General features: G+C 39.4%; 1 protein-coding gene across 4 annotated transcripts in view; it reads left to right on the top strand.

The window, feature by feature from the left end:
- Nucleotides 1–26,884, top strand: part of MOV10L1 (Mov10 like RISC complex RNA helicase 1) — a 40,088-nt gene extending 13,204 nt beyond the window's left edge. The window contains exons 7-27 of one of the 4 annotated variants that reach the window (XM_040549359.1): nucleotides 1,272–1,513; nucleotides 1,642–1,834; nucleotides 3,770–3,964; nucleotides 4,634–4,745; nucleotides 6,209–6,386; nucleotides 6,976–7,046; nucleotides 7,408–7,499; nucleotides 8,271–8,329; nucleotides 8,809–8,924; nucleotides 13,017–13,113; nucleotides 14,035–14,213; nucleotides 14,717–14,863; nucleotides 15,240–15,361; nucleotides 16,199–16,298; nucleotides 16,561–16,725; nucleotides 18,230–18,403; nucleotides 19,214–19,363; nucleotides 20,973–21,080; nucleotides 23,207–23,344; nucleotides 24,125–24,216; nucleotides 24,659–26,884. In XM_040549359.1, the coding sequence (XP_040405293.1) occupies nucleotides 1,272–1,513; nucleotides 1,642–1,834; nucleotides 3,770–3,964; nucleotides 4,634–4,745; nucleotides 6,209–6,386; nucleotides 6,976–7,046; nucleotides 7,408–7,499; nucleotides 8,271–8,329; nucleotides 8,809–8,924; nucleotides 13,017–13,113; nucleotides 14,035–14,213; nucleotides 14,717–14,863; nucleotides 15,240–15,361; nucleotides 16,199–16,298; nucleotides 16,561–16,725; nucleotides 18,230–18,403; nucleotides 19,214–19,363; nucleotides 20,973–21,080; nucleotides 23,207–23,344; nucleotides 24,125–24,216; nucleotides 24,659–24,668 (2,740 nt within the window). In that variant the 3' untranslated portion in view covers nucleotides 24,669–26,884. The remainder of the gene's footprint in view (nucleotides 1–1,271; nucleotides 1,514–1,641; nucleotides 1,835–3,769; nucleotides 3,965–4,633; nucleotides 4,746–6,208; nucleotides 6,387–6,975; nucleotides 7,047–7,407; nucleotides 7,500–8,270; nucleotides 8,330–8,808; nucleotides 8,925–13,016; nucleotides 13,114–14,034; nucleotides 14,214–14,716; nucleotides 14,864–15,239; nucleotides 15,362–16,198; nucleotides 16,299–16,560; nucleotides 16,726–18,229; nucleotides 18,404–19,213; nucleotides 19,364–20,972; nucleotides 21,081–23,206; nucleotides 23,345–24,124; nucleotides 24,217–24,658) is intronic. The other 3 variants (XM_040549375.1, XM_040549368.1, XM_040549382.1) reach the window with 3 other exon arrangements.
- The last annotated feature ends 335 nt before the right edge of the window (nucleotides 26,885–27,219 follow it).

Here is a 27,219-nt window from a genome sequence, read left to right on the forward strand (position 1 = left end):
CCCAGACCCCCTGCTCCTGTGGAGGCTCCTCTCCACAGGCTGCAGCTCCGGCCCAGGGCCTGCTCCTGTGGGGGCTCTCCATGGGCCGCAGCCTCCTCCAGGCCACATCCACCTGCTCCACCGGGGGCTCCTCCACGGGCTGCGGCATGGAGATCTGCTCCATGTGGGACCCATGGGCTGCAGGGGGACAGCCTGCTCCACCAGGGGCCTCTCCACAGGCCGCAGGGGAACGTCTGCTCCTTGCCTGGAGCTCCTCCTGCCCTTCTTCTGCACTGACCTTAGGGACTGCAGGGCTGGTTCTCACTCCTCACTGTCCCAGCTGTTGTTGCCCAGCAGTCTTTCTTGAATCTGCTCTCACAGAGGCCCAACCGACTCTGTACTTCTGTGCTCACTGGCTTGGCTCTGGCCAGCGGTGTGTCCCCTTTGGAGCCGTCTGGAGCTGGCTCTGATCTAACATGTGGCAGCTGCTGGGCTTTTCTCAGAGGGGCCACCCCTGCAGCGCCCCCCCCCCCACTACCAATACTTTACCACATCAAGTCAATATGTCCCCAAATAGTGGGGTTTTGGAGAGGTTTTCATATTGGATTTAGTGATGTCAGGATAGTCTTACTGAGCCTCTGTCTTATAGATAGTTCTCCAAGACTACCAAGTCATAAGTTTCTTCTCAATCTTCAAACTATCTCCTTTCTGAAATGGGGATCAATGTAAATGCTTTTGCTTGTGTGTTTAGTTTAAAATGCAGATACGCTGCGTTCCTCAGTCTTAGAGCAAAACTGTTGTATATTAAAAGCAGACCAGACTTTTCTTTTTTTCCTAAACTTGCGTGCGTGCTGGTGTACTATGTTGGTGCATCCTTGGATTTTCTACTTGTTTTGGTGGGGTTTTGTTCAAATCTGTACGTAGATGCTGAAATGGAATCCAACCTGAATACTATCTATTTGTTGCTGTGCGTTTTTGTTCTAAAAGTTTGTTACCCTGTGTTTGGAGAAGAAAAAGAAAAGCTGTTGCTTTTCTCATACACGGTACTTCTGTACGCATGTTGCTGGCTCTTTTGCTGTACTTTGTAGGGCGGTTGATAGACCTAAAAACAATAATGTTTAGCAGAGGTTCTAGGCCTCTAGCAGCAGTGTGATTTCTTTCCAGTAGTGGTTATGAAATAATGGTGACCTGACCCCACTACAAACGGCTGTATTTAACTACAGGTAGAATTAAGCTTGCAGAGATGACTGCTAACTGTGCATTTAATTACGTAATTACATAACTATTTCTAGGAATAAAGGGAGTGTACCACAGTCCTTAATCAGCTGCAGATTAGCTGGATGGGTGAAAGACAAGCAATTCAGTTTTCAGATTCCTCAAAAATGCCAGGACAGTCCATCAGCGCGTCTGTCATCTTTTGCAATAAATCAAGAAAATGTCTCAAATGCTGCAGTTAATTTCTGTAATGGCAGTGGAGGAACAACATATGAGTCACTGAATAATGCGTGCGTTATGGAGAATGGAGTCATTTCAGGTACAGTGAATTATTACCATTTGAATTCTGAATGTTAACTCATGAGAAGACCCATAGGTTTGTTTGAAAAGGCTTGCCTGTACTAGCCATAACAATCCTGATGAAAGAATTTATATTGTTTCCTACAGATGGAAACAGTCCTCAGGAAAGAAATTTATCAAAGACAAAAGAAAACGTTTCCCTGGTAAAAGATGAGAATCTCTATAATGGTGAAAAAGAGCAAAAAGATGTCGAGCAGCCAGTAAATCACACTAACATTACTGGAGAAGTTGTCATACCACCAGGTGGAAAAACACTTGTAGTGATCATATGCACAGCTGTGTAAGTATTTCTTTGTTGTCACTGATATGATGGAAACAAATCATAAAAACTGACTTAATACTTCCCTTATTCTGGGAGGTTTTTTTTGTGTACATTAAAGGCAGCCAGTATCTGTTAGCAAATGATGTAGAAATCTATACTGGAGCTCGAAGTGGTTGGCATCTTAATGCTTCGTTCTGATGTTTGTCAAAAGAAAAGATAGTAGTAAATGAAGAAATACAGTGGGAATAGGTAGCTTATGGAAAAAGGCAGTAAGGTAAAGGTAATGTCTACAGCTGGTTATATTCTGTTTGGGAAGTCAGTTGCTCTATGAGCACTAGAGCTAATGTAGTTTTCCAGGGGATTTCTGTGTGTTGTCTGATGTTTCTTCTGGTCTTAGCACCGTGAAGTTGTATTCACATTGCTCTATGTCGAAATCTCAAATTTCCCTGTCCTGTGATATTAAGGGCAAGTTATCTGTGCCGGTGGGGGGGAAAAAGCTTTATTCCTTGAAGGTCTAATTTATAGAGGTTTGCAAATACTTTTTAAAAAAAAAAAAAAAATAGAAAATCACCTTGTAAAAGAAAGTACTTTGCTGTACAAAATATTTCATGGAACTGGCTAAGAAGAGTAAGTTGTGGTTTTGTGAGCTCTTTCAGAACTCAGGAAGGAACCTCTTGCTGGAAAGCTTACTTTCATGTATCTTTTCAGTTACTTTTGTTGTAGATCTACAAAATGTGTACCACCACCATCAATTTTTATGATCATAATTTCCAAGTTGAACAGGGAAAACAAAGTCAAATTGTTTCATTCATCAAAATGATAATACATGAACTTTCTGGCTACTTCTGTTAACCCCTGCCTTACGATTTTAAAACGGTAGCAATTTTCCTAGGGTGATATAGTTGCAGTTTGGAAGGTAAGCTGCCAGCATGGCACGTCTTTATGGAGAGAGATGTGTAGAAAGAGCAATTTATATTTCACTGTAAATGCCACAAAGCCTGAGTGAGGACCTTCTAACAATCCACCCAACTCTCCATGGGATAGTACAGCGTGAAGGTAACAAGTGCTTGCTGGCCACTTAAGGGACCATACGGACTGAAAATTTAGACTGTAAATTTGGACAGTTTGGTGTTTGCGCTGGATTTGTGTATCAGAAAGAAAACAGGCTACAGCTTTAACCTGAGTAGGTAGTGTTAGTTGGCATGAAAAAGTGGCACTCCTGCCGAAGAGATAGTAAGCTGGAATCCTGGGATGCTTCTGTTTCAGACACACGGTAACAGTATTAGACTGTGTAGTTGGTGCTAAGGAGAGAATTTGGCTCTAGATAGTGCTGGGAAGAGTTTGTTAACGGATTTTGGAGCAGATGGTGTGCACGAAGGGTCTTAAGTTCCTTAGAACTGGATCTGAAGAAACAATTCCCTCTGACTTTTTTACTCTTGTCACTCCCCAGGCCTCACTTACAGATACAAAGTGCATTTTTTTCAGAAGATGAAGATCTTTCCTGCTTTCTCCACTTGATGTGTTTGCAGTTAGGAGTCAGTTCTGAGTAGCCTTAAGCAAGGCAGAGCGAAAGCTGTTGCTGCGCACTTGGGGGGGGGAAATGCTGTAGGTTCCTCCACTGGAAATGTTCAGCTCGTCGTTTTCAGGAGCAGTAATTACAAGACATTCATTGTGATGGAAGTATTAATTCTGTACCTGGTATGTTGAGGAGAGGGATGCTGTTCCTTACGCAAGCTTTTGATGAAATTGGGGTTTAAAATTTTTAAAATTTTTCATTGTATAACATGATACCTGGACTGAACTCAGGGTAGGGAGTGAGTGTAAGGAATTGCCCCAAGTTAGCAGCTCTCTCGTTACTGAAGTGACAACATACAGTTTTACTAAAAAATGTAATTATGGCTGAGGAAAAGACAATGTGATGGTTTTAAGAACTTAACTTTTGCTTGCTTGAAGAAATCCTGGATACAGTAAAGAACTCCTGTTGCTTGGTTTTTCCGATTTTACTATTGGACGCTATATTGAAACCACAGTAACAAATGAAGCAGAACTACTAATAGCACCTGTGGAACCATTTTCTTCAAGAAAGCCTAAAATTAGTTCAGTACCCCAGCAAAGGACGACAACAGTGGTTGCCCCTAAATGCAAAAGGTACTGTGAGTTAGGGGGGCAGGGAATAATATTTGTCTTACCTTGTTGTGTTTAGTATTGCTATATCTGTTTTGTAATGCTGACAAATGTCAAACGAGAAGCATTTGTGCATGTTTATATAGGTATGTTGTAAACATTTTAATTTCAGATTTTACTGACGGTTTTTTTTAGTAGTGAACTGCTTGATTTTTTTGTAGTCTGTTCATACAGAAGCTTCCTACTATATAATGTGATTTTTTTATTTTAAATTAGATTGCTATGTAAGTGTCCTACAAGTAACAATTATTTCAGATTTTTTTCTTAATCATTTTCTAAGCAAGTTAGCTTCTGAACTCCTCAAGCAACCTGACATCTGTATTAGTTGATGTTTTTCCTACCTTTATTTCAGAAGTTTCCTTCTTCTAGATAAACTTCTATAATACTTAAGAGTATTTGCTTAGTTATAACAGTATCACTAAATGGAGAAGAGGATAAAAGCAGACTTTTTTTTAAATACTGAGTAATTGGGACACATACCTTTTGTCCAAATGTAGAAAACTTATGATTATCACCTTGAAGCAATCTGTTATTTTGTTGCATGTGGTTTCTTGTAGCCTTGAGGATGTGGCATATTAATTTGCTGTCAAAAAAAAAAAAACTACTGAATGATTTGACACGCTCTTGTTTCAGAAATAGCAGAAAGCTTCCAAGCTTCCTCCCGCATTATACCGTACCAAATGAGTTAAGAAGATGTGTGGAGCAGAAGTTAGACGTACTGACCTTTCAGCCTCTCCTAGCAGAGGTATGCAAGTGTAGGTTTATATAAGAAAATACATTTTACGTAAGTATGTCTGTTCAAGCTGACCTTAATTTATCAATAATTTGTAGCCCTTAGCGTAATAGAAGCTGATAGTCTACTCGGTAACAGCAGTATAAGACTGCGGTCTGTATCCTGTAACTTATACTGGTTTTAGTATGTCACAGAATTCAAGCTTAGAAGAAAGCAAAATGGTAAATGTGAAAAACTGAAAAGGGAGTTAGATTATACCGGGGAGGGATATTACAGTAGGTGAAAAAGATTCCTCCTCACTTCTCCTTTGTAGGCATCATTGGAAAGGGGTTTTAGGGTGCTGGAACAGTAGTCCAGCAGTTGTTTCATAGGAAATGAAAGCAGAAGTTCTTAGACTTATTGCAGTAACAGAGGATTCTTTTCTGCTTGTTCAAAACCTCTTTTTAAATACTCAAATGTACAGCTAGTTCAATTTCTTCCTGTGAGTACAGCAGTTCTAAAATACATTTAAGAAAAAAAGCAAACCTAAAGTTTTGGTTTTTTTTAAAAAAAAAAAAAAGGCAAACCTAAAGTTTAGTAAAAATATTAGTTATTCTTCAGAAACTGTCCTGATTTCTGGTAGAGCACTGCTGGTGGTCTCTTTTCTGTTTTTTTTTTCCCCTCCAACTTTCTAAGGACTTATCTGGGGCAGATATTTAGGTAAAATGTGCTGTTTGCCTTCTAAACAGCGTACAAAACACCCTGAAGTCATTGGCATATGGTAGTGTGCTAGAGATACTACTTTTTTCTCTAGACAGTATTTGAAATAATTTTGTACTGAAAGCCTGCTGGTAATGGTAACTTTTTTTTAACAGTATCTTAAGTTCCACCTAATGTTGGTGACTGTTGCGAAGTCTGCACCAGAAAGCACTGCTCATTCAAATTATGTTTGAGTGAAAATATATCTAACTGAAAGCATTCTTTGCCGCCAGTCATGGTTTAGAGAGAGGTTTGTGCTATTGGTGAACACGTCTTCAGTGAGAGTGCATTAAGCTGTGAAGGGGAAAGTTCAGGTTCTTTCAGCTTGACGTAAGCTGTATAATCATCAGACAGGGCAGAGACTGGTGTGACTCCATCTCTACCCATCTCTGGCCAGTGTACTGAAATTTTTAAGCTTTCTGAGACTGGTGAACATATAATTCAATTTCTAAACTGCCCCTGAATTCAGGTGTTGAAATGCCCATTTTAGTTAGGGGAGACATGGTTAATGCTTTAGCTGACTGGCTGTTTTATCTGAGCTCCAAAGATACACAATTCTGCATTGACTGTTGTGGGAGTTTAGCTTAGTGTATTAAGATGCTGTATTTAGTCACCTTAATTGGCAGCCTGGTTGCTCTGCAGTCTAACTTGAACTGTTTCATGTAATACTAGGGTTGGTGGGGTCTGTATCTCAGCATAGAAATTGCAACTGTAATGTATACTGTTCTGCTTTCCAGGGTCTTAATATAAATAATTACAAAGCAAAATTTTCTACTCTCTTGTGGCTTGAAGAGATCTATGCAGAAATGGAGATAAAAGATTTTAGCATGAGTGGCATTACTTTGAAAAGGAATGGGAACTTGTTAGTGTTAGAAGTGCCAGGAGTGGAAGAAGGCAGACCTCACCTGAATACAGGTAGTAATTGATGTGAGATAAAGCTCGATCTGTATTTTTAGTGCAGTGCAAACACCATTGCATTGTCATATGCTTAAGGAAGTCTTTCACGTATTTGAACACAAAATAATTAATCTAGACTACTGTACAGGTGAACTGCACTGTTAATGCCTAAGTCTTACAGTGGCTGCTATCTGAAGAAGCATTACATGTCTGTTCTTAGGAGTCTTCTAATATTTTTAGACTTAGGTACAAAAATGGAGGAAGTTTTCCACAAAAACACTGTGCAATGTTTATTTTTGCAATAGGTGTATCAAAACTGGGAAAGTAATTATGAGTTAAATGTTATGGTACACAGGATTCGGTTTTCAGAAGGTGTTGAAGGTCTGGCATCAATATTAGGTGCCTTTTAAAATGTGATCTGAACTGGTATGTGCAGTTGTATAACTAGTGCCTTCTGAGGTACTGGTGGATCCAGCTGCTTTGCTGAAGTTAGTTAATATCTGTCATCCTGCAAATTCCAATCTTAACCATGCAAAGGGGGAACAAATGAAGTGCTGCGGTGATACTTTTACTATTCCTTGTAACAATGTTGTCTTTTGCCAATTAGGTGATAAGGTGATACTGAAAAGTCAAGTCTACTCTGAGCATATAATAGAGTACGTTGCCTATATTACTGAGGTAAGCGAGCTGTGTTTTCCGTTGAAAATACGGTAGTCTGCAGGATTCAGAGGGGAAGCCAGCACAAGTCATGGAGCTTAACCTGTTCTGGGGAAGCTAGATTTTTATCCGCAGTCTAAATGGTGCATTTTTATTGTCAGTTTGGTTGTTTTGAAGACTGTAGGCTTCCTTTTTTCTATCTAGATTATAATTGTTACCTGCCCTAAAAGCACTCATAACATAATCTAGAAATGTAGTGTATTAGTAGTTAGTAAATCTAGGTATTGGCTTTTTTTTTTACTCCTAGCGCTTTCAAAGATGCTTTTTTTGTGGGTAAAGTACTAAGGCCTTCATCAGTAAACTTTTTTTTTTCTTGCAACAGATATGTAATGAAGACGTTACTCTTAAATTTAATGCAGATTTTGAACAGGCTTACAACTTGGAACCCATGGATGTGGAATTTGTTCACTGCAGGTATTTTATAGACTTCCAAAAAGCTCCATTTCATGATTACCCTAGTAAAGCAACTTGAAAATACATGAGCGTGTCAGTTGGTAGTTTGGGTAGATACAGGAAGGGCACAATTAAGAACTCAGGTGCCAATTCTTTCATTTCTTTCCAACTATATTCCTTGATAAGACTGCAGTGATAGTCACTAGGTACAAAGCAGAGACACAAGACAAGAATGTTTCAACATGTAAATGATTGTTGCAATGCCAGGCAGTGGAATAGTTATTGGGGTGGTATGGGATTTTTGTGTTCTTTTTTTTGTTATTCTTGGGTTTTTGGTTGCATGGGTTTCTGTCCAGTGGGTGGTTGGGTTTTGTTTTTTTTCTAAGAAAAATATACCAATATGACTGCAAGACTATTCATAAACCTTGAATTTTGCTTTATTTGTGGCATGTTAGCTGTATATAGCTGCTTAATCTTCTATTAAAGATTGGTTTTGCCAAAAACTTACTTTAAAGACTATCTGAATCAGGAGTGCAAGGTAATCTTTGTCTCACCGAAAGGTGAGAGAATATATGTATCAGTGCTGCTCATAGCATATCTGTTGATTTGAAACTTCTGCAGTGTATTTTTCAGTAAATACGCTACAGTACTTGTGTAAAAACTCCCATTTTTATAAGCAGTGATGCACAGAAAAACCACTGGATGCCTTGTTGGGTGTATGCTTTTGCAGCTTACAGAATGTTGGAATTTTACTCTAATCCACAAACTGCTGATCTGCTGTTCTAACAACAGGATTACTAGCAGACGGTGCCAGTTGGCGGTTGAACAAGCTACCTGTCTGGGTGAAAAAGGTACATTTCAGTTAACTTAAGCTGTCTGGAGGGGTTTGGTTGTGAGGAGTCTCATGTTTTATATTGCTTTCACATCGGGGCATACTGAGAAAAATGCATTATAATACTGTGTTCTTACAGTTTCCTGTAATTATTTCATAAAAAAACTAGAGGAGTTGTTGGCCATCACAGGGGACGTGAGTGGAAACTTAAACTTCTGTCAACAGTTTGAACCAATGAGAACTGTTTAAATCATGCTGTGGTAACAATAATATGTGAACTGGCAGTTTTACATTGCATCAGAGCTAAATAAAAAGCACAGATACCCTGTTTTTTATGGTTGAGTAGAACAATTCATATGAACTTCACATGGATCTTTCCCAGTTCTGTGATAGGTTTTGTAAATCAATTTTGAAAACTTTGAGCAAGCTGATATCAGTAGAATGTGTGAAGTGCTTATGTGGCTTTCAAATTCCTTTCTTTCTTCTCCAAACTCGAAGTTTTATTTCCAGAACGGCTTCTCTTACGGTCACCACAAGCTATCAAGACCCAAAATATTACTGAGGACTGTGGTGTTGATGATGGCCTTGAACAATATTCCCAGCAAGAGAGTGAGGTAAATACTCTGTAAATGTTTATTAAAATGCTTAACAGCATTCATATTGGTACCAGATAAGTACTGTACAGCTGTTGTTAGAAATCAGAGAATCAGTCGTATTCTGCTGCTTCTGAAAGCCGATGTAGCTTGTCTTCAAAAAGGGCCAGAAGGAGGACCCAGGCAACTACAGGGCAGTCAGCCTCACCTCCATCCCTGGAAAGGTGGTGGAACAGCTCATCCTGGAGTCATCTCTGACCATGTGGAAGATAAGAAGGTGATCAGGAGTAGTCAGCATGGATTCACCAAGGGGAAGTCATGCTTAACCAATGTGATAGCCTTCTATCTATTTACAGGATGTGGAGCTCCTGGAGTGAGTCCAATGGAGGGCTATGAAGATGATTTGGGGAATGGAACATGCCTCATGTGAGGGGAAGCTGAGAGAACTGGGTCTGTTTAGCTTGGGGAGAGAAGACTTGAGAGGGGATGAGATCAATGTGCATAATGATATGAAGAGAGGTTGTCTAGAGAATGGAGCCGGTCTCTTTGAAGTGTCGCCTGGTGACAGGACAAGAGGCAATGGGCACAAGCTGAAGAACAGGAGGTTCCGGCTGAATTTGAGGGGGCACTTCTTTACTTTAAGGTGACAGAGCACTGGAACAGGTTGCACAGAGAGGTTGTGGGGTCTCGTACTCAGGAGATACTCAAAAGCTGCTTGGATGCCATCCTGTGCGATATGTACTAGGTGACCCTGCTTGGCAGTGGGGTTGGACTAGATGATCTCCAGAGGTCCCTTCCAACCTCAACCATTCTGTAATTCTGTGCTTTCTGATGACAGAAGGTCATTTGATACCTCGAGAGAGAATTTTGTAACAACTGATGCTGTTAAGCTAACCCTCCCATCTAGAATGAGAAGTGCTAGTAACAACCTGTATGATTATAATTTGAATTGTCAGATTTGCATTAAACTAGTTTTAATAGCAACTTCTTAATAGATGTGTGAAGTCTTCTCAATGTGGCAGGAAACATCTTATGATAAAAGATAATCATCCTGGCCTGAGGAAATTTACCTGTGCTTCTTAGCTGCTAGTTAAATTACAGTAAGAAAATATAACATCTTTCTTAAAAGGAACTTAAAAATGTTACGTAGTCATTTTTACTGTTTGAAGCAGAACTGTCACCAATACCGGATCAAGTCAGCTTTGGGGTAGGGGTTCATTTGTTTTTGTCCAGAGGTTCCAGAACCTCTGGGTAACCTGTTCCAGTGTCTCACAACCTTTCCACTCAATTCTTTCTCCATTTCCAGTATCAATTTTTCTACCCACAACTTGTGGTTGTGACCCCTTGTTTATATAGTATGCTACTACAAAGAACTGTTTGTCTTTTTTTTCCCAAGTCTTATTTAAGCCCTTATGGGCATTAGATTTCTGTTTACCTCCTCCAAATTAAACTTAAAAAAAAAAAAAAAAAAAAGCTAAGTTCTTTCAGTTCTTAAGAACATGCTGTTGGTTTGTACACATCTAGCAGTAACCCAGGATCCTGGAAAGGGCCTGGGGATTACTACTCAGATGGTGGGTTCACAGCCTGTCTTGGTTTGTGCAGTTTTTCAGTCCCAGGTACAGAGCTTTCCACCTCTTACTGATTTTTATGAATTTTTTATTGGCCTAACTGCAAAGTTTCTCATGGTCCCTCTGAACTGGAGGTGAGCCATCAGGCATTTCAGATATGAATCCCGATTTTGTTTGCTATTTTATTGAGGGTGTACTCGGTCTCATCATAGTTCTTGAAGATGCTAAATAATATTGGCCCCAACAACAACCCTGGGGTTCCTAGCTTGTGGTGTGTTTGCAGGTGAGTATCAAGCTGTTGATTAATGCACTTTGAACCCAGTAATTCAGCCAATTTTCAGTTCATTTAACAGTCTCTTCATCTAGGTAATGTCCTTGGACTAATAAGAATGCTGTGGTAAATCGATCATTTTGAAAGCCTTACTGAAGTCAGGGAGTATTACAATAACTGCTTTCTTCTGTCCACCCAAGTCCCTTCATTAGAGAAGGAAATTGGGTTGGCCACCTGTTAAGAAAGCTCTGTCCCTTGTTACAGCTGTGTGAACTATTCCTGGTCACCCTTTTTTCTAAATGTATGAATCCAGAAGGATATGCTCTGTGATCTGTTCAGGGACGGGACTGAGGCTGATGAGCTGTAGTTCTCATGATCTTCCTTGTCCGTCTTAAATTGGAGCAATGTTAGCTTCATCCTGCTGTCAGGGGCATTGCTAATTTTTTGTGGGAATGACAAGCTGGTTTTTGGGGGGAGGGTGGGGGATTGTTTGTTTGTTTTTCCATTTAGGAGGTAGCAGTATCCACAACTGTATTGCTGTGGTGAGTCACAGCCACTCTATGAATGTGGATGCATCCAGTGTCTCAAAGTAGTTCATAGCATGGTGCCCTTACATTACTTTTCCCTCTCATTCCCAAACTGCTCAAGGGCATTGAGTTCTTTCCTATAACATCCATCAATAAGTCATCTTCTCTCATCCATCTCTGAACTGTCTCTTCCACACAACAGTTGCAGAGTCTGTCCTTGTTACTCCCTTCCTGCCACACTTAAACATCAGCTGGGCTTTGATTCTCCAGATTTTGTCCAGCTTTCCAAGCAGTGTTTTTATATTTTTGCCTGTCCTAGTTTAACCTTCCAGTTCGCATTTTATGAATTCATCAAGAAGCTACAAGTTTAGCTAAGCAGACCTTCTGTCGAAATTCGAGACGATTTTGTGCAGCAGGATGGTTTGTTTAAGATGTCTCAATAAACAGTTTTTAGATCTCCTGGGTACCTTTTCTCCCCATGTCCGCTTCCCAGAGGACTTCATTCAGTGATTCGTTAAGCTGGAGTCTGCTCTAGATTGTCCAAAGTTCTGACTGCTCTTACCTTTTTAGCCTTCTTTGAGATATTGAGGCAATTACTTTGCAGTATCTGCACTAGAGGCAGATCTGTGGAAGCATGCTTTTTCATGTATGTGAGCAGCAAGTCTAGCAGGGACTTACTCCTGATCAGTGCCTCTGCCATTTATGTCAGGAAGCTGTCACCCGCTCACTCTAGTAATTCTGGAAATCTCCTGGGTGAATCGCAATAGGTATGTGAATGATAGAAATCTCCAGTGAGCAGCACAACTTGTGATCAGGAGGCTAATGCGAGTTGTTTGTGGGAAGTCCATCCACACTGTCCCATTCCTGGCAGGGAGTTGTTAGACCATCAGACAATAACATTGCTGTTCCATCTTCCTGTGGTGACAACGCAGGCACGCCTCTGCTTTTGCAATGAATAATGTGCAGCCATGGAGCTCCTGCACATACACACGGAGCCATACTGATAAGAGCTGCAGCACAGCTAGTCATTGCAAGGTGCCTGTTTCTACTGGGTTCCTTCCGTTTAACTATAGAGGGGTGGCGGAGAACATCACTTGGACCCCTCATCTTACCCCAGAGATCTGTGTATGAACCCCTGAAGTATTCAAGTCACTAGTACCCCTGGATAAGCAGCAGAGCAAGTAATCAGAAGGACTGCATAAGCCTTGCAGTATTTCCATGGCATCATGGCTCTGGGGAAGCAGCAAAAGTCCCAGGGTAATATGGCTAGAAAACAAGTACCTCTGTCCTTTACAGGAAGTAATCAACACCAACGCTCATCAGTTCACTTGATTGGGATGAGTATTACTAAGAGAATTGTAACATCTGGTCCAGAGTCCTGTTAATGCCATGTTCACTACAGTTTCCTCCCGTGCTGCAATCTGAAATCATCTTGCCAAAACACATGGAATGTGAACGTTAGCTTTTGTTGAAGGAAGCTACTTAACCATGACTTCACAATCCTTATCAGAGTGTGCAAAGTATTTGTGCAATAGATGTTTAATTTTAACATAAACTCAAACTTCTAGAAACCTTAGATTTAAGTGGAAACTCCTTGGATCTTTTCCTCTCGTACTCTTCCTTTCTTCACAGATAGTCTGTTTAATGGGGAACAAAATAAAATGTAGCAACTTCGAAAATATTGGTGAAGATAATTGGCTGTTACTGTAAGATTATAAATGCATTTACCTTGACTTTATGATTTCAGGTCAAAAAAATGCAGAACAGATGGACAAAATGCATGGCATCCAGGCAGATGAACATACCAGACGTGGTGACAGTTACTGCACAAACAAGCCAACTTGGTATGCTTTATTACTTTCTTTATTAAAGAATAACAGTTCAGCGTTGCAATCACTTCAGCCAAATTGGGGCTGAGTATGGTGGCGCCTTTCAGATGCCCTTGTGTTCTTTTAAGGAGAAGCGGTACTAGCAGGAATTTTTGTTGGAGTCCTTCTGTGGAGTATTTAAACATCTTCAGCTCAGCAAGCATCCAGTGACATTTTGTACTCAATAAATTATTCCAAGTCATCTACTGGAAAATGTTCACTCATGTTCCAAGTTTCCGGTTTGTAACTGGAATGCTGGGATAGCTACTTTGGAAAAAATGATACAGATTTTTAAAAGGTTTCAGAAAGTACATATCATTCCTTTGCTTATCTGAGAGGCATCACTTCAGCAATTAAGTACACTGATGTTTAAATAGGGTGATTTTATCACGTTGTAGCAATAGGATACCTAAATTGTGGAGTAGATTGCCTAGATTGTGCTTCTGTTAATGTGTTAATAAGATTCTGTTGTGGAAAGCTAGGGCTGGACTGCATGAGAGGGGGAAAAATTACAGTTGTCATACGACTTCACTGGTCATCAAGTACTAGTATTATCCCTGAAAAATTACTGAAATTTTGCTGCCCTGGGACAAAAAAAGTAAAGTGAGCTTGATGTTAAAATTACTGAATAGAGTTTTTACAGGTTGTTACAAAAGGTAATGATAATCTTTTTCTGTACTTCAATTTTATGAAAGATCTAGTACAATTCTGAAATACAAACATCTTATTTTCTCTGTGCTGTTCTAGGAAATCAGAGTTTGAGGGGGGAGTTCATTAGTTGTTACCACATAAAACGAAGAAAAATTTTTAAAACATAACATGAATTGGAGTTGCTTTAACCTGTGTATGCTAGAAATATTTACGTTCATGTTTAATATATGCTTATCTTCATCATAGTTGATGAAACTGCGGCAATTAAGCAGAGAGCTGGTGAATTTTTCAATCCTACGTTGAATGAGCAACAGAAACTGGCAGTGAAAAGGATAGTGAGTGGTGAATGTCGTCCAACGCCTTACATTCTCTTTGGACCACCAGGAACTGGAAAAACAGTAACGGTAGTCGAAGCTATTTTACAGGTAGTGGTAGATGACAATTGGGTCATCTCTAATCATTTCAGTGGTAGAACACTTAGAGTAATTCTGAAAGTACCATCACATTTTTTTCCCAAACCAGAATTCATGAAATGCTCTTCTAAGCAATTTTGCTGAGCTATGCAAAATAATGAAAGATTTTGATAGGAATCTTACAGAATTCCTGAATGACTTATTTTCAAGTCTTCCTGTTTTTATATCTTTTAAAGCTTTTGTGAATAGTACCTAACTCACGATTCCAGTACTACATAATGCATTCCTGAAACGCAGGTATAAGTCAATATGATAACCATGAAATACTTCTGCTGTTGGCATGCTTAGGTTATGATTGTCAAGACTAGTGTTCTTGAACTGCAGAAGTGTGGATGAGTATAACGTGTGTTCAAAACTCATCTGGATTCTGTATTCAGTGGCATAACATGAGCACGTTTTAGCTATTGCTGCATCTCCAAATTAACCTTACTTTATGTCCATCTTCTTGAACATAGATACATTATACTTTACCAGATAGCCGAATCTTGGTTTGTGCTCCATCAAATGCTGCAACAGATCTGATTTGCTTGAGGCTGCATCAAAGCAATCTGTTAAAACCAGGAGCTATGGTCCGAATCAATGCTAGCTGCAGATCACTAGAGGTAGGTATTACAGATAACTACCAGTTATTATTTCACTTCCAATATTTTATCGTAAACTACTGATTTATTAATGTAACTGTCAACGTTTAATAGGCTAGTTAGGCTTGGTGGGTAGGATCCAAAGTAATAATCAATCTAGCCATTCCAGAAGATGAACTGGAAAATACGTATATGAAATACATCTTAAAATTTTCTTTCCCAAGATGAAGGAAATGCAAATAACATTGCTTAAGCACGTTCATGAAGAATTTATTTCAGTTATGGGTCTAAATCTAAACGTTTTGTTCAGCTTCCAACATATTTTTCAGTGCTTTTTATTCAAATGAAAACATCGAGTAGCATTTTTGTTTCACAAAATACCTTTTTGTTTCTGCAGCAAATTGATGACATAGTGAAACTTTACTGCAAAGATGGCGAAGATATTTGGAAAGCATCTTGGTTCAGGATAATAATTACCACTTGTAGCAGTGCAGGAATGTTTTATCAAACAGGAGTAAGGTACTGTACTATAGACAGGAGTATTGCTGAGATAGGCTTGAGATTTTGCAATTTCCAGCTTAGGTACCCTCTGTATTGTAACTTCAGCTGTTTTAATACAGTTCATTGCATGTACCTTTGTTCTTAAGTTGTCTTCCTGGCAAACCTCTTGTTTTTAGTAATGTTTCAGCTGAGACTTTCTCCCCATGCAGTAAGTTTAAGAAATATCTTGAATAAAATTAAAAAGTCTTGACACAGTAGTTTTTCCACCACTAGCAGTTGGAGCCTTAGAAATTATATTGCTTTTTACAGCCATGTTGGCTTTAAAGTGTTACAGGAGTTCACACTAAAATTTATATTTTACTTCGTAAAGGTGACCTGATGAGAAAACTACCTGTAAACAACCGCAATATAAAGTACTATTAAGCAAAATCAGAGGAAACTAACTTTTTAAAAGAATGCTTTAAGTGTCTAACTGTCTTAAGAGTTGTTTGGTGGAAACAGGGCCTAGTGATTGTCTTTGCATAAACCAAGTGCATTATTCTAATTAAATAGCTGAGGGAATTTGAGAACAATGATTTTTTTTCCAAGTATCTTAGCCTTGCCCTAATACTTTAAGATAAGCAGTGGCTATGTATATGATAGTATGGAAGAGAAATCACAGATGAGGAATCAGTTACTGAGTTGTTTCTTCTACCTTGTGTTTGAAATATTTTAACCTTTGCTGTATATGTGGAGGGAGGTTCCTGGTGCACATGACAAGGAAGCTTACGGAGCTGCTGAGGTCAACCACAGGGTGGCAGAATGAACTAATCTGAAAAAAAAGCCCTCTTTTGAGTTCATGTTGTTTAATTCTAGGCTTGGACACTTCACACATGTGATTTTGGATGAAGCTGGGCAAGCATGTGAACCAGAGAGCCTGATTCCTATCGGGTTGATTTCAGAAGCTAACGGACAGGTAGTTCTGTTAGCATCATCTTCTGAAAGGAAGAACAAGTTTTTGGCTTGTTGTTTTTATCGTTGTGAATGTTGTAGAATGCAAGCTGCCATTTTTTCATACTTCTGTTCTGGGCCTAAACCTGTGCAAACAAATTAGAAGTCTGTGAGGAAAGCAGAGTACCTGACATAATTCATCTTACAATTCTGAAGTGTGCATGTTACTGAAACTATTTTCTAATAACTGTTATAATACAAGGTGGTTTTTTAATCTGTATATACAGATAGTTCTTGTTGGAGATCCAAAGCAGTTAGGACCTGTAATAAAATCAAAAATTGCATTGGCATTTGGATTAAATTTGTCCTTGCTGGAACGACTGATATCAAGGGATATGTATCTGAGAGATGAGGATGCTTTCAGTGCCTGTGGATCATATAATCCTTTGTTGGTGAGTAAAACTAAGTTATTTTAGTTTATTTCTTGTAAAGAAGGAGCAACTCTGGTTGCTGATGTTTCCTTGCCATCTTTCTTTACTCCTTAATGCTTAGTGTTAACTCAAACAGTTGTTTTTCTAGGAAGACTTGATTATTCTGAATAAATACTCAGAATATCAAGGATGTTCAGCCTTCTAACCTCCTAAAGCCCTTTTTGGCTTAAAAACAGACAGACCCTTCAGAGTTGGTCAAACGTAGCACACACAGCATAATTCTAAATAACAGCTTAAAATTCCCTTCCATCTCCATTGTCCAAACTTACCATAAATTCATAACGTAATTCTCCACAAATGGACAAGTTTGAACAACTTACTTCAGGAAGGGGGAAAAAAAACTTCCTGTTTCCTTACTCCTTCTTCCTCTGAAGGATAGCTTTGGATATTTGTCATACAAGCATAAGAAAACAGTGTTTACAGGGTAGCTGGAAATAACTGAATGTTCCATGGCATATAGAAATACTTAAACTATTCCTTTCAGCTCTGAGCTGGAACTGTCTAGCAGCCCAGTACATGAACTGGTGTATCAAAAGCAAATTGCTGTTAGTGAGATGTTCTTAGGACAGTTGGTGAACGCGTTTTAGTGAGCATAAGCATATTTCACAATCAGGATCTGGCAACCTGTTGATATGTCCTTGACCAGAGTAGCCCCTTAATGTCATTCCAAAGTATGGATTTGAATCGGAGAGCCTCATAAGTAGATTTTTTTTAACGATCAGAACCATTACTTCTTACTCAACATTTGTTGAGTAAACGCTTTAAATTTAAACAAGGTAAGCTCAGTCTTGCTTTGTGGTCTTCTGTAGCTCTGAAGGTTGAAAGGTAGAGAATGAAAAGCTGGGGACAAGGGCACTATTTGGGGCAGTAAGTTCTTGAATGAGGACAACTCTACACATGCATGTTGAACATGTCTTCCCTACATGGGGTACTAAAAACATCCTTTTTTGCTGGACTCTGTGTCCGTTTATTAGTACAGAAACAGTTCAGAATGTCATTACAGTTTCCTAATGCTCTTGTATGGTAAAGTACCTAAAGTCCATTTCAAGTGGCAGAGGTAGTATGGCTAGTTAAGTAAGCACAAATGTTTCAGTGGCTTTAAGTTCTTGTCAGTCTGAAATACAGGGCTAAAATGTAAACTTAATTTACTAAGGTGCCTTCTCATTCTTGTGGTACTGTACTTTGAAAAATTACAACCAAAGGTGATGTGATAATTGTGTGGCCAGAGGAGGAAGCCTGATGGCAGACTTAAGTTGCTGGGGGGGACAGGGAGTGGGTGATGTTTAGCTCTAGTTAAATCACAATTACAGATCACAATTACAATTTTTTCCCTTTAATGCAGTTCTTTGGCAGCTTTGGAAAAGCTAAACGCTACAGGATGGCAAGATAGGAGCTGCTGCAGACTTTGAAGCTTGATGAATAGTTGCCTGTTTCAGTTACTATTTTTTTTTTCTTGTCACTGCAGATCACAAAGCTCATAAAGAACTACAGGTCGCATTCTGCATTGCTTGCTTTACCATCTAAACTGTTTTATCATAAAGAGCTGGAAGTTTGTGCAGACACTTCAGTAGTAACTTCTTTGTTGCATTGGGAGAAATTGCCCAGGAAGGGGTTTCCGTTAATTTTTCATGGAGTCAGGGTATGTAAAATGTTCATGTAGTCAAGTATAAACAAAGGGGCCTCACAGAAGTTGTCTGATGTTATAGACAGCAAGTTTTATTCTTTAGAATTAATTTCAGAAAGGGTATGAAAATAACCTTTTGTAAGAAGTGTGGCTTCTTGTTTTTGAAACAACTACTTGTTCAGTACTTAGTTGGTTTTTGAAAAAACCACTGAAGTCAAATGTTTGCAAAGAACTTGAGCAGCTGCAGATTGAAGTATACTGTGGCGACACTTTAATACAAAAAATTAAGTTGGCAAATTAAGCAGCACGGAGTTGCAGGCAGCTCCGTTAGATTTAGATCACTTCTGATACGAGTTTGCTGCATTAGAATGAATACAATCCCCTACAACTGGAAGATTATTAAAGATTAAGTAGTGGGGGGGTGGGGAATAGTATGTCAGGAAGAGAAGTTTTCTGTGGTCTTCCAAGAATTAGTGAAATAGCAAGTGGTATATCCGCAGTTGGAGGTGCTTTTTGAACTCTTATGCTTTGTAGAAAAGCAGAATAGCACCTTGCTAACACCTGTCAATCTGAGTTGAGATTTGCATCTTTTGTCACATACACAAAGCACTGTTGTCATATAAATAATCTAGCTTTAAAAAAAAAAAGTGTTAAGTGATGCTTTTTTCTTCATTGGAAAGGGCTTATAGCAAAGAAAGGAATTTGTATAAAACATTACATCACACCTTTTTTTTTTGCATTCAGGATGTTTGAGACTAATCTATTAAATACATAGCCATATCTGCACATGGTCTTCATCTGCTCGCTTTGCTTCCCCTAATCCAGGGCAACGAAACACGCGAAGGTCACAGCCCCTCCTGGTTTAATCCAACTGAAGCAGTTCAAGTGATGCAGTACTGTTGCCACCTGGCTAAAAACGAAAGCACTGCAGTGTCCGTGACTGATATTGGAGTGATCACACCGTATCGTAAACAGGTATAATTAGTGTTTAAAAACTTCAGAGTTAGTGTATTTCATGTTGTGGTTTTGCATTGTTGTGGTTTGTTAGAGCAGGAAGGCCTGTATCAGAATGTCACTGTGTGTCATTACATAGTGTGTTATCAATCATTAATGATGTTTCCATTGAACTGTAAATCTAGATAGCACTAATGGCATTCTGTTTTGCTTAGTTTTATAAATCAGGAAATGATAGGGAGAGATCTGCTTGTAGTTTGGGGGATCAAAGCAGGTATTTCAGTTGCTGGGAGTAGAGAGCAAGTCAAGAATTTAATATCTAACAGCCGGAACAAGTATCCGATATCCTCACTTACTGTCCATGCTGAGGAGCAGAACAAAAAGGAAATGTAGCAAGTAGATCACATGTCACTTTGTCGTGACTTCGAGGAAACTTGGGGAATTGGGACTTAGCAGTCCAGCAGTCAGACTCAAAGCTTGTACTGCTCTTTGAACCCATACAGAATGTCAGGTGGCAACTTCAAATTCTGTACTTTATTTTTTAAAACTGTTTATGTTCAAGTCTGGTGAGTATATGTCTGCTTTAATTTTTAAAATAAGAATAAATCTTTTATTTCCAGAGGATGCTCTGGATAGGTTGCGCTCAGTTTTTTCTTGATGTGCACATCTCAATCTTTGTGGACGTGCGTGCGAGGGCTGGGGGAAATGCTGTAAGGCATGTGGAAAAGACCAGCCCTGTTTTGAAGAACTCTGACTTGCAAATTAGAGTTATGTGCTGATTCCTCTGTTGAAGCATATGCACCCACCTGTATTTACAGCTACTGTGTATTTTTCAAATGCTTATATACCGTATTGATGTGGCTGAGCCTCTTGTATTAAAAGTTGTGAAGTGTTTTAGGGAGTATGATTGTGTCCTTCATCTGCCTGTGGTGCAAGGCATACTAATAATGTCTGCTTCAGGAAAGTCACTTTGTCTTGCAAGAATGCTGATGTGAAAATAATGACTGTAACCCTTGGCTTAGCCATGGTTCATTTTTCACTAAATCTGGAGCACTTCAGCCATAGCCTCCAAGCGGCTTTTTGCTGGTGATACGCTTATCCCAAACATATCAGCATTGCGGAGGGCAAGACTGTCTTGTGCCCTCTAGAAGAGAGCAAGCACCTATGGTCACACCTCGCCTCTGCTTTTCACTCTGCATGGTACAGCTGGCGAGTAGAGGGGGAATCTCTGCACGGTCTTCTGGAGGGGTGGGGGAAGCTGCTTGCCCTACCACACCTGTTTTAAGTCTTGGTTTTGGATATGTTCCACACTGCAAGAAGGATTCCTATGGGTAAACTCCTAAGATCTAAATTGTTGTTCTCATTAAAATCTGGGTTTATCAAAAACCTGTTAATTTCTGTACACGTGACGGAAGTATTTCACCTGCTGGGTCATGTAAGAAGTGTTAGACCTCTCAGAAAAAAGCTGCTGTTTCATTTTTAAATTTCACTAGTGGCTGATGGCTAACCTTGCTGTGGGCATTCCCTACAACCTGTCTGTGTTAAGTTACTTCTTTTTGCGTCACATGTTTTGGCTTTGAAGTAATCCACTCTCAAATGTAAAAATAAATTCCTTCAAATTTTTTTGTAGGTGGAAAAAATTAGATTTCTCCTGAGAAGCATTGATTTGTCAGATGTTAAAGTTGGCACAGTGGAAGAGTTTCAAGGGCAGGAGCACATGGTTACCATCCTATCAACGGTATGTATATTTGCTCTGGTCCTGTGTAGAATATTTGTATGTTTTTAATTCTCTGGCTCCTTTGACGTGGGGCTTAGGGAGGGAAGGGGAGGAGGAAGCTATATTTATCAGCAGTCTGTTGCAGTATTTGGGAAAAGTGCTTATTTTAAGCACATGTGAACAAGGTGGCGTCTGGGCTTTAGAAGTAAACTTTAAACCTTTCTGGATGTTCACACTGAGTTTGTTCTAGAGTTTCACACAGATAATGTACCTTCAGTTAAGTGTGCTTAGAGAGGATGGAAACTGGAAGCATTATTAATATTAGAGGAGTGAGTGAATCACAGTGATTGATTACCACACTCCAGTCGACAGCCTGAAAACTGTCTGCAGCAGCTGAGACACCAGGCCTCAGAAGACTGAGGAGGAGCTCCACTCACCAGTGTTTACCACCCCTTTGTTTATGATTAGGTGCGGGTGTGTGCCAGTTGCTGCCCTCTAAATGCTAGATGTTACTCCAGTGCGTATGCACACATCTCTGGTATGTGGATTCACATGAAAACCCCATATGGAGAAAAAATACAGCAACTTCTTTGCCCTTTGTCTCCTCAGGCATGGAATTGTTAGATGGGGCTCTTGATAGCGGAGTTTTTCTTGGTGCTTGTAAGGAGAATTCAGTGTGGAGTCAAGAAGTATAAGCAGCAGCTGCTACAAGCAGTCAGCTGATCAATCCTGAGGTGTTTTGCAGGTGCCTCTGTACAGGAATGTGTGATACTAATCCTTTATGTTCTGAGCTAACATCCAAGTATGCTCTGGTGAATATATTGTACGTACAGCCTGAACTGCTGGCCAGGAGTAAAAAGCTGTGCTGAGTCAGCAGAGAAGGTGGGTGGGAAACTTGAGAGAAAAGCTAACCTGACACTGAACATCACAGTGATAGCAGTTTGGTGTACGTGATGGTGTTCTGGGGTTTTAGACTTCTTTCTGGTGGGCATTTTGGGCCCTTGTGGACCTTTACAGACCTTTATTTCTACAGTGTGAAGCTGGTTTCAGAATGCAAACAAAATCTGTATGCTTGCTTTTGGTCCAAATGGTAGGATGTTTTTGGTGCAGTAAGTCTCAAAGTGAAGTAAAAGGTGTGTGTCTGGAATGTGGAGTTCTTGAGGCGTTTGTGACCTGGGATCCTTTAGAACCGTTGAAGAACTTACACTATTACAGAATGAGCCCTTTTGAGTCTGGGTAATGGCACAGAGGACAAACTGGTCAAAGGAGGCAGTGCAGACCAGGAATGTGTGGCTGAAGGAGTGACTGGTACTGGACTATTTTTAACAGCAGTGCATAGGATTTCTGAGAGAGAGGAGGACAGAATAGCTATTAAAACAACCAAAGCTCTGGAAAAGTGGATGACTGGAGAGGAAAAGGAGGGAAGAAATTGGTTTGGGTGAGGGGTTGTCTTGTGGCTTGGAGGAGGCATTTGGGGGATTTGCTTGCTTGTTTTTTTTCCTAAGGGCAGCGGAAGCATGCTTCTCTTCATGCTTTATCATGTCGTGGCTTTTCAGTCCAGCATTGTAACTATCTTAAAATAGTTGTAGGTACGCACTGTGCTCCTATTTATACAAACTCATTATTGGTGATGGAAAATTATTTTATCAAATATGAGTTCAAATATTGATTGAAATAAAGGTGAAAACTTGATGAGAAATCATTATAAAGCACATTAGTTGCTTCAGTGGCGTTTTCCTCTAGGCTATGGCAAAGCTTACTGATGAAACGCTCTGAAATATCATTGAACTGTAGGACTTAGAAAATCACTAACTGCCATTTCTTCTACTGAAAAGATAAAATTGGTGTTTTTCAGGATGTAATGTTAGTATTTTGTTTCAAATTACAGTGGATATTCCTGATGCTAAAATAAAGCTAATATGCTGTTCTTCTGAAATTGCTAAAGTTGTGTTAGTGGACTATTGGAGAAGAGATCTTCTCTGGAAAAATCCATTTTGGGAAATGTAGTTATGAAGCTAGCTTGTGTATTGCTCACACTGACCTGTGGTTTGCCGCGGTGAGCAAATCATATATTGAAGTTATGCTATGGCTAGGAAAGTTGGTTTCTCATTATTCCAATTCTGAAACTAACCATAATTAATTTCTAGGTGCGATCTCATGAAGGTGTGTTTATGGAAGATAAATACTATTTGGGCTTTCTCTCTAACCCAAAGCGATTTAATGTAGCAATTACTAGAGCAAAAGCTTTGCTGATTGTTGTGGGAAATCCTCATGTTCTTGTGAAAGTAAGTTAGTTTATCTTTGATTTGCATGTGGCATTTGCCACGATAATGTAAATGACAGTTGTAAATGACTAATCTATGGGGTTATCTGATGTTAGAGAACATCTTTTATGTTCATAGTCGGTATGCTGTCCTCAGTCTGCGTTTGGGATTACCTGAACTCCAGAGGTTCCTGTAAGGGTGGGCAGTTAGGCCCCTGTGCAGTAGACTCCCAAGCACAAAGAGAACTTTATTGCTGATTTGTGCAGACAAATCCTATCTGCTTTTTCTGTCTAGCAGAGGTCAGAACCTCAATGCCGAAGTTCTCCAGCAGCATGTAAATAAGTCCAATGAGCATGTTCTGAATGTTGTCACTGCAGATGGACTCCTTCACAAAACGCAGTTACTGCCATCTTTAAATGGAGAGAGGAAGCATTCTCCATTCAATTGATTGCTCCCAATTGATAAAACAGCCTGCCAGGGAAGTGTCTGAACTCACGCATGGTCCTTCCATAGAAAGAATATGGGCTTTTCTTAATATCTGACAAGATAGAACGAAAAAAGTATTCCAGAAACGAACTGAATAGAAAGCTTAGTCTCCCCACACCTACATGCAGTAAATGTAACTTAGTGCAGTTCTCAGTATCTTCCTCCTGTGTTATTCCACACCTGCACTGTTTGCATTGCTCTGTTTCTGGAAGAGGTTCAGTTAAATCTCCTGCATTCATGTGCTATGCTAATTTGTTTGAAAATTCATTACACACAGTAGCATGACTTATATTAAACATTAATCTTTCCTTGTAGGATCCCTGTTTTTGTGCGCTGCTGGAGTACAGCTTAATGAACAAGGCTTATGTAGGTTGTGACCTGCCTTCTGAGCTGGAACGCCTGCACCAGTGAGTGTTGCTTTAAAAATATCATAAATTGCTCTATACCATTTGAAAGATGACATAAAAACCTCTGCTACAATATATTAAGATCTGATTTTTGCATTCTTAAGTACTGTAAACATAATAACATGTAACTGTATTTTCCCTCACTCCGTAAGAAAAGTCTGAGCATTAAGTACAGGGTGTTGCTGACTTTAGTATTTTGCATACCCCCAAATGATGCATGATGTATTTAGGGAACATAAGGGGAGCTGGGGTGGGAATGTGGTTCTGCAGGGGAAAGTATTTATGGTGGCTCTACTATAGTCAAAGAAATTTGTTTGAAAGGTTGATTTAAACATGTATTACATCTTGCTAGAAGGGATGTTCTAGAAGAAAATTTTTATTAAAATTGTTATTTATGTAAAGGTAATCAAAATTCATTTCTCTTATTTCCTTTAATTGACAGATGTGAGTGATTTTTCCAGCGTTGAAGATGCATTCAGTCCTCTTCTGATTTTGAAGCTAAGAATGCTTAACAGAAATCCATTTCTGAGCGAATCCAACACCTTTTGGCCTCAGGGAAAGGCACATGTTCTGAAATTCTTTGAAGTTTATCCAAGAGACACTTGTAATACTTCTAAAGAAGTAAAAAAGTTGACATTTAACAGTATAAAAGAGTGGTAATTAGTCTGCTTTTTTTGGAAAAAAGTGTATAGCTTTATGCTTCTGTTTAGAAGTGTACACAAGTCCTGCAAGCTTCAGAAGATACTGAATAACTATGTTAATTTTTTCTTATTCTGTAACTTTTTTGAGCTTCTCATTGTTCTCAGACTTCTGTAATGCATTCTGAGACTGGTCTGTCCCAAGAACATGTGTGTCTTGTAATCTCGTTACAGGAGCGTTACAGTAATATATCTGCACTGTGAACTGGAATGATGCATGAATCATTCCAGTTGGCTGATGTTGAGTACCTTAAGCCAAGCAGGCTGAAAAGCCCTACTTTCTGGTCTAAAGACTCTGTATGTACTTGAGTTCATACAGGGTTCTCTTATTTCTTTACTGCAGTCCAGCTGTCTGCTGTGGTGTACGTCAGAATGCCTCAGACGGATTTAAAAAGGAGGAGGTGGGGCGAAAACTGTTTTGCTTTTCTGCAAATGCACTGTAGAATAAAGAGTTGTATTTTACTTCGACAAAATGAAAAATAACTGATGGGCTGGCTGATGGCTTAGCAGTACTCTTGCAATCACCTTAATTGTGTGCTGTGCTGTTCCCTTGAACTGAATGTTCTGCTCTTGCTCTAAGTCTCACCGTACAGCACTGTAGAAATAATCGTGAAGCAGAATGTGCACTTATGATGCACCAGATCTTACAACCACTACTCAGCCCTACTGCTGCGTACACCTACTGTCAAGTGTGCTCATGCTCTCCTTGAAGAAGAGATTTATTAATACCTTGCTTTAGATAGAGGCCAGAGTGGTGCCACCATTTCTTGAGGATTAAGATGGAGGTGCATTGAGTCAGAGAGCACAGGAACACCTTGGCATTTTTCCCTCCTTGCCCTGTATTAGATATTGATGGTTTACAAAAAGCAAGAGGTAGTCTGTAAAGCAAACAGTTCATGAGCTGTTTAAGATAAATAGTTAAGAGTTTTAAAATCTTTCAAAAGACCAGTCAAGACATAGCGTAAATCCCAGAGGTTTTCTTAACAAAATTGAAGCACGTAGTATTCAACTGTGTACTCACCAGGTTGTTCTGGTTTTCTCAGTATGCTTCAAAAAGTAATGAAGGTTTGAGAAGTATGTTCTGTTGTAGCTGTTGCAGCCTTACTAGTAGTCCAGAGCTAAACTCTGTGCTGTGGCAAGGAGTTCCCGCAGTGGGTTTCTTTCTTTTTGAAAGAGATACCTTAACCTGTAAGTGGCTGCATTTAGACCTCAAATAAAAGAAAAAGCATGCTCTTTAATAGCATTTTAGAATATGAAGGCTTCATCAGTCAGTCCTTCCTATTGCTTATTCTAGTCTTCTGTTGTTTTCAACCTTTTAAAGTTGTAGTTTAATGGAATTTCTGTCATCGATCTGTTCAGAGTGATGCAGGTCAGGTTGGGCCAAATCATTGGCGTAGGAGTTGCTGGGCAAATAATTCTGTTCCTGCTAGTTCCATATTTTGTCAGAACAGAAATTTGCTTTATCTAATAAAAGTTGCATCCCTAACAATTACATAGCAACATATTGAAGGTCAGGCTGTGGGCCTCCAGCATCAGCCAAATTATTTGAGCTTGCCAGCTCAAGCAGTCCAAGATACACGTGTGCATGGGTGCTACCCGGTGCTGCACTGAAGAGGCTGCACAGGCAGGTGGGTGTATTTTAACAAATAATGGGGGGTTGGAGCCCTGTTAATTTTTTCTTGCTCTTCATTCTCTTGAAAAGTGGACAGTTTGCACCTGAATGAGGAAAAAATAAATAAAATCAGGTTGTACTTGCAACCTGCGTTCTACACCTCCTGTGATTGTATTTTTTCCATTCCCAGTAAGGATGTTAGATCAATGGGGCAAGAAATAGAATCAGAGTATGCACCAACTGCACCTGCTGTACACTGTCTTCTGGAACCTTGATTTTATAATGTTGTGAAAGTTTAACGCACTCTTCTTTAAATAAAATAGCTTTAAGTTGTCAAGGGACATTGGGCTGCATATTTTGGAGTTCAGATACCAGAAAAATAAGTGTTCTGCATCTTAATAAGAAACAGACTCTTCAAAAAAAAAAAAAATTGCAGCATTCATTCACAGAATTAGAAACAATTCATTTCTCTGTTTTACCAGGCTGATTATTTAAACAATTGGCTTGTTTTGTAATGGGAAGGAACATGCAATAAGGCTGCAAGCTTGGGGGGAGATGTCTTCCAGCATATGGTGAATAATGGGAGTGTGGAATAATCCTTTTAAATGTCTTACATTTGCTTACAGCTTTAGGCAGTGTTACATCTCAATACTTCTTTAAAGATATATTGGTACCCTAAAGATATATCGGTAC

Source organism: Cygnus olor, chromosome 1 (assembly GCF_009769625.2).
Source record: "Cygnus olor isolate bCygOlo1 chromosome 1, bCygOlo1.pri.v2, whole genome shotgun sequence".
NCBI lineage: Eukaryota > Metazoa > Chordata > Aves > Anseriformes > Anatidae > Cygnus > Cygnus olor.